Source organism: Ctenocephalides felis, unplaced genomic scaffold (assembly GCF_003426905.1).
Source record: "Ctenocephalides felis isolate EL2017-DRISC unplaced genomic scaffold, ASM342690v1 CF-g0.4_SCAFFOLD_01170, whole genome shotgun sequence".
Classification (NCBI taxonomy): Eukaryota; Metazoa; Arthropoda; class Insecta; order Siphonaptera; family Pulicidae; genus Ctenocephalides; species Ctenocephalides felis.
The window spans coordinates 79,581,422-79,586,926 of record NW_020537324.1 but is presented as its reverse complement, the minus strand read 5'-3'; the positions used below and the strand labels follow the sequence as shown (position 1 = coordinate 79,586,926).

The 5,505-nt window shown below is 34.5% G+C and overlaps 1 protein-coding gene across 1 annotated transcript; it reads left to right on the top strand.

Moving 5' to 3' along the window:
- The first annotated feature begins 314 nt into the window (after positions 1-314).
- Positions 315-2,628, top strand: LOC113367723 (dynamin-like 120 kDa protein, mitochondrial). The gene is made up of 6 exons (XM_026609304.1): positions 315-354; positions 417-495; positions 1,883-1,993; positions 2,059-2,136; positions 2,218-2,354; positions 2,419-2,628. Exons 3-6 carry the CDS (start codon positions 1,897-1,899, stop codon positions 2,626-2,628), a joined length of 522 nt encoding a protein of 173 aa, XP_026465089.1. The 5' UTR covers positions 315-354; positions 417-495; positions 1,883-1,896.
- The last annotated feature ends 2,877 nt before the right edge of the window (positions 2,629-5,505 follow it).

Sequence of the window (5,505 nt, the reverse complement as noted above, 5' to 3'; positions counted from 1 at the left end):
TTATATACTTATCTCATTCTATAACTTCTGAATCATCTTATTTGTTGTATAAAAAAAAATCATCATGTGTAAATTATTCAAATAGATACAAATTTTTTTTCTATTTGTACCTATTACCGAAGATATTATAAATAATTCAGACTCAATATTTATAAATACATACAGAATTTATTTATTGATCCTTTTTTCAGGGATGGTATAGCGATGTCAGGACAAGTTACAACGAGAAATTTATCACTGGCTGTAGCTGAATGTTTCTGGAAAATGGTACGAGAAACTGTGGAACAACAGGCAGATGCTTTTAAAGCCACGAGGGTTCAATTTGGAAACTGAATGGAAGAACAATTTCCCAAGGTAATAATGGATAGGTCACTGAATTTTTTGCAAATATATTTAAAATTTAATTTATGTTGCAGATTGCGAGAACTGGACAGAGATGAATTATTTGAGAAAGCGCGAGGAGAAATCTTGGATGAAATAATTAATCTATCACAGGTACCATAAATATATATATACACCTATCCCCCGTTTTTGCACGGTACTCGTTTAACGCGTTTCCGATCTTACATGGCTTTTAAAAATTTTTTTTCAACGAAATTTATAATTTTGCATTTACACGAAATTATAAACACTGAACTATAATTTGCTTATATCTACAATCAATTTTAATTGTTTTACTGTCAAAATACAACACTACAAAATGTATGTTACAGTTACGAATTTTAGTAGCCTATGTCTATGATGGAAATATGTAGATTCAGATGGGAAATCCACGTTTTATGATCCAAACTAATTTTTTGTATGTATAAGCTAGTTTGTTCGAAATATCAAAACAAAGAGCATCATTGATTTAAAATTTGTTTTTTAATAGTGTTTATATATAACAGATTGCGTAAATTTATTCAAGGTGGGCAAAAACAGAATCATTTCTTACAAAATCTTTAATTTATTAAAAAAAATATTATAAAAATATAAATATTCAATGGCAAAAGATGAAAATAATTTCAATTTTAACATTTTCAATCTGTTACTTTTTATTTCATTATTTTATAACAAGCTATCAATTTTCGCCCTTCTATCATAAACCCCTATTTCGTAATAGTCATTTTAGTAAACAGACAATGAATATTTTTTTGAAATTCTGAATTTGATTCAGATTTTCTTAAACTTCTGGAAAGACTTAAATTTTGCTTTAAAAAGATTTTTTTTATTAAAGGTTGTTTACCTTTCACACTTTCTCTGATTCACGAAACCAATTTTGTTATTTAAAATGTTTTAAAATGTGTGATTCAAACATACATCGGCCCTAAATTTTTACCCTCCTACCAGAGATTCCTATATCATAATATTTATTTCAGAAGTCAAATCAATTTCATTTAGTTCAACAAAAGTTCACTTATAGAAAACTTATAGAAAAGTTCTTGAAAAAAAAACTTTATTTTCATCAAAGGTTGTTCACTGTTTCCACTTTTTTTAATTTGATGGACTTAATTTCCTTTACTTTTATTTTTATTTTTAATGCAGATTTGAAAAAGATATATACAACCCTTGATTTCCACCCTTCTGGCTGACTCGGCAAATGTTATTTCACCATTTAAATTATTTGTAATTTTGTAAGAATTTTTTAGAGTAGCAGATACAGTAATAGAGTTGTTTAAACGTAAAGTAAGGAAAAATTATCAAAAAAAATGAAAAAATGAAGTGTTAGGGATGAACAACTTTATTATCGGATCAATTATTGCAATCATTATATATGTTTAAGGTCAAACAATGTCTTGAGGTAAACTTTAGATATTTCCTAGATTGCTAAAACAACGTTTCCCGGGACAGCTAGTATATATATATATATATATATATATATATATATACATCTATTTATTAGGTATCACCTAAACAATGGGAGCTGCTACTCATGCAAAAAATTTGGGAAAAAAGTATCGACCCATGTATTTGAGAACATTTATTTACCAGCTGCCACAAACCGGAAGCACAAGTAAGAAAATAGTAACCAATTATAATCAAACTGAAATTATTTCATATATTTTTTATTTCGTTTAGGTAATTTCAATACGACTGTTGATATTAAATTGAAACAATGGGCGGAACAAGCGTTGCCTGCAAAATCTGTTGAAACAGGTAAATAGGAAAAGAGGGAAAAGATTTCTGATGATTAAATTTAGAGATTATTATGGTGTTGATTTTAACGGGTTTTTCTAGGCTGGGAGACGCTACAAGTAGAGTTTGAACAATTTATGAAAAAAGCTCAACAGTTACCAGACCACGATGGAATATTTGATAATTTAAAAGCTGCTGTTGTCGATGAAGCGATGAGAAGACATTCGTGGGAAGATAAAGTATAATGTTATATTCATTTTAATATATATTTGCATATATTATGGATTATATTTCTTTTACCAGGCTTCAGAGATGTTAAGGATAATTCAACTGAACACACTAGAAGACAGATCAGTTTCGAGTAAAGCCGAATGGGATGAAGCAATCAAATTCTTAGAAAGTGCTGTCAGAGACAGATTAGCCCACAACGAATTGAGATTGAGGGAGATGTTGGGGCCCGGTACCAAGGAGAGGTGGCTCAGATGGGAGATCCAACACCTGAACAGGCTTTGAGGAGCAAAGTCAAATCGGAGTTGGATAAGATTATTTATAGCGATAGTGTAAGTGGAAAGTTTAGAGTATTGAAAATATTGAGAGTGTTGTAGGATGTCTGAGAGTGTTTTAGCTCGTATGAGACTGTTGCAGCGTCGTCTAGGATGTTTGCAGCTTGTCTGAGACTGTTTTAACTTGTATGAGACTTTTTAGCTTGTCTAAGACTGTTTTAGATTGTCTGAGACTGTTTTAGCTTGTCTGAGACTGTTGCAGCTTGTCTGAGACTGTTTTATTTCATCTGAGACTGTTTAATTTCATCTGAGATTGTTGCAGCTTGTCTGAGACTGTTTTAACTCGTCTGAGACTGTTTTATCTCATCTGAGACTGTTTTACCTCGTCTGAGACTGTTTTAGCTTGTCTGAGACTGTTGCAGCTCGTCTGAAATTATTGCAGCTTGTCTGAGACTATTTTAACTTGTCTGAGACTGGTGCAGCTTGCTTGAGACTGTTTTAACTTGTCTGAGATTGTTGCAGCATGTCCAATATTTTGCAGCTTGTCTGAGACTGTTTTAGCTCGTCTGAGACTGTTTTAACTCATCTGAGACTGTTGCAGTTTGTTTGAGACTGTTGCAGTTTGTTTGAGACTATTGCAGCTTGCCTGAGACTGTTTTAACTTATTTGAGACTCTTGCAGCTTTTCTGTAACTGTTTTATCTCATCTGAGACTGCCTCATTTCATATGAAACTGTTGCAACTTGTCTGAGACTTTTTAAATTGTTTCAGACTGTTTTAACTTATCTGAGACTGTTGCAGCTTGTCTGAAATTATTGCAGCTTGTCTGAGACTATTTTAGCTCGTATGAGACTGTTTTAGCTTGTCTGTGACTGTTGCAGCTCGTTTGAGACTGTTGCAGTTCGTTTGAGACTGTTGCAGCTTGTCTGAGACTGTTTTAGCTCCTCTGGGATGTCTGCAGCTTGTCTGAGACTGTTGCAGCTTTCTGAGACTGTTTTATCTCATCTGAGACAGTCTCATTTCATCTGAAACTGTTACAACTTGTCTGAGACTGTTTTAACTGGTATGAGACTGTTTAGCTTGTCTGAGACTGTTTTAACTTATCTGAGACTGTTGCAGCTTGTCTGAGACTATTTTAACTCGTATGAGACTGTTTTAGCTTGCCTGAGACTGTTGCAGCTTGTCAGAAACTGTTTTAGCTCGTCTGAGACTGTTTTATCTTGCCTGAGATTATTGCAGCTTGTCTAAGACTGTTTTAGACTGTCTGAGAGTGTTTTAGCTTGTCTGAGACAGTTGCAGCTCGTTTGGTATTATTGCAGCTTGTCTGAGACTATTTAGCTTGTGTGAGACTGTTTTAGCTCATTTGAGACTGTTTTAACTCGTATGAGACTGTTGTAGCTCGTCTGAGGCTGTTGTAGCTCGTCTGAGGCTGTTGCAGTTTGTTTGAGACTGTTTCAACTCGCCTGAGACTGTTGCAGCTTGTCTGAGACTGTTTTAGCTCTTCTGAGACTGTTGTAGCTGGTCTAAGACTGTTTTAGCTTGTCTGAGACTGTATCAACTCGCCTGAGACTGTTGCAGCTTGTCTGAGACTGTTTTAACTCGTATGAGACTGTTTTAGCTTGTCTGGGACTGTTTCAACATCTCCGAGACTGTTGCAGCTTGTCTGAAATTATTGCAGCTTGTCTGAGGCTATTTTAACTCTTATGTGACTGTTGCAGCTCGTCTGGGATGTTTGCAGCTTGTCTAAGACTGTTTCAACTCGCCTGAGACTTTTGCAGCTCGTCTGGGATGTTTGCAGCTCATCTGAGACTGTTCTAACTTGTATGAGACTTTTTTTCGCTTGTATGAGACTGTTTTAGCTTGTCTGAGACTGTTGCAGCTCGTCTGAGGCTGTCTTAACTCATCTGAGACTGTTGCTGCTTGTCTGAGACTATTTTAACTTGTCTGAGATTGTTGCAGCATATTCGATATTATTGCTGCATGTCCGATATTATTGCAGCTTGTCTGAGGCTGTTTCAGCTCGTCTGAGACTGTTTTAACTCATCTGAGACTGTCGCAGTTTGTTTGAGACTGTTGCAGTTTGTTTGAGACTATTGCAATTTGTCTGAGACTGTTGCAGTTCGTTTGAGAATATTGCAGCTTGTCTGAGACTGTTTTAACTTATCTGAGACTGTTGCAGCTTGTTTGAAATTATTGCAGCTTGTCTGAGACTATTTTAAGTCGTATGAGTCTGTTTTAGCTTGTCTGAGACTGTTTTAGCTTGTCTGAGACTGTTGCAGATGGTCTGAGACTGTTGCAGCTCGTCTGAGACAGTTTTAATTCATCTGTGACTGTTACAGCTCGTCTGAGACTGTTTTAACTCGTATGAGACTGTTGTAGCTTGTCTGAGACTGTTTTAGCTTGTCTGAGACTGTTGCAGCTTGTCTGAAATTATTGCAGCTTGTTTGAGGCTATTTTAAATCGTATGAGACTGTTTTGGATAGTCTGAGAATTTCGTAGCTGGTTTGCGAATGTTCAAGATTGTCTATAAATGTTCTATTTTTTATTACAGAAACATCCCCCAACACTCAGCTACGATGAAGTAACAACAGTTCGTAAAAACTTACAAAGGATAAATGTAGATGTAGACATGGAATATATTAAAGAAACCTGGCATCCTGTTTACAGAAGGTACAAACATACTTATGACTTGCATTTCAGACATTTTTTATTAATCGATACATTTATTTTAAGGTTCTTCTTGAATCAGGCTTTAAGTAAAGCATTTGATTGTAAAAAGTTATATTATCTATATCACCAACAAGGAAATAATAAAGAGGTAATAAAAACATCTTAATTATTTTGAAATCAAGTGTGTAATGATTTTATTATCTTTTAGTTTGAGGATG

Bases quoted from the DNA above. Each gene is read 5' to 3' on its own strand.
- LOC113367723 (XM_026609304.1), top strand. From the start codon at position 1,897: ATGGGAGCTGCTACTCATGCAAAAAATTTGGGAAAAAAGTATCGACCC. The intron at 2,137-2,217 runs GTAAATAGGAAA...GGGTTTTTCTAG, and splicing joins TGCAAAATCTGTTGAAACAG to GCTGGGAGACGCTACAAGTA. The intron at 2,355-2,418 runs GTATAATGTTAT...TTCTTTTACCAG, and splicing joins GACATTCGTGGGAAGATAAA to GCTTCAGAGATGTTAAGGAT.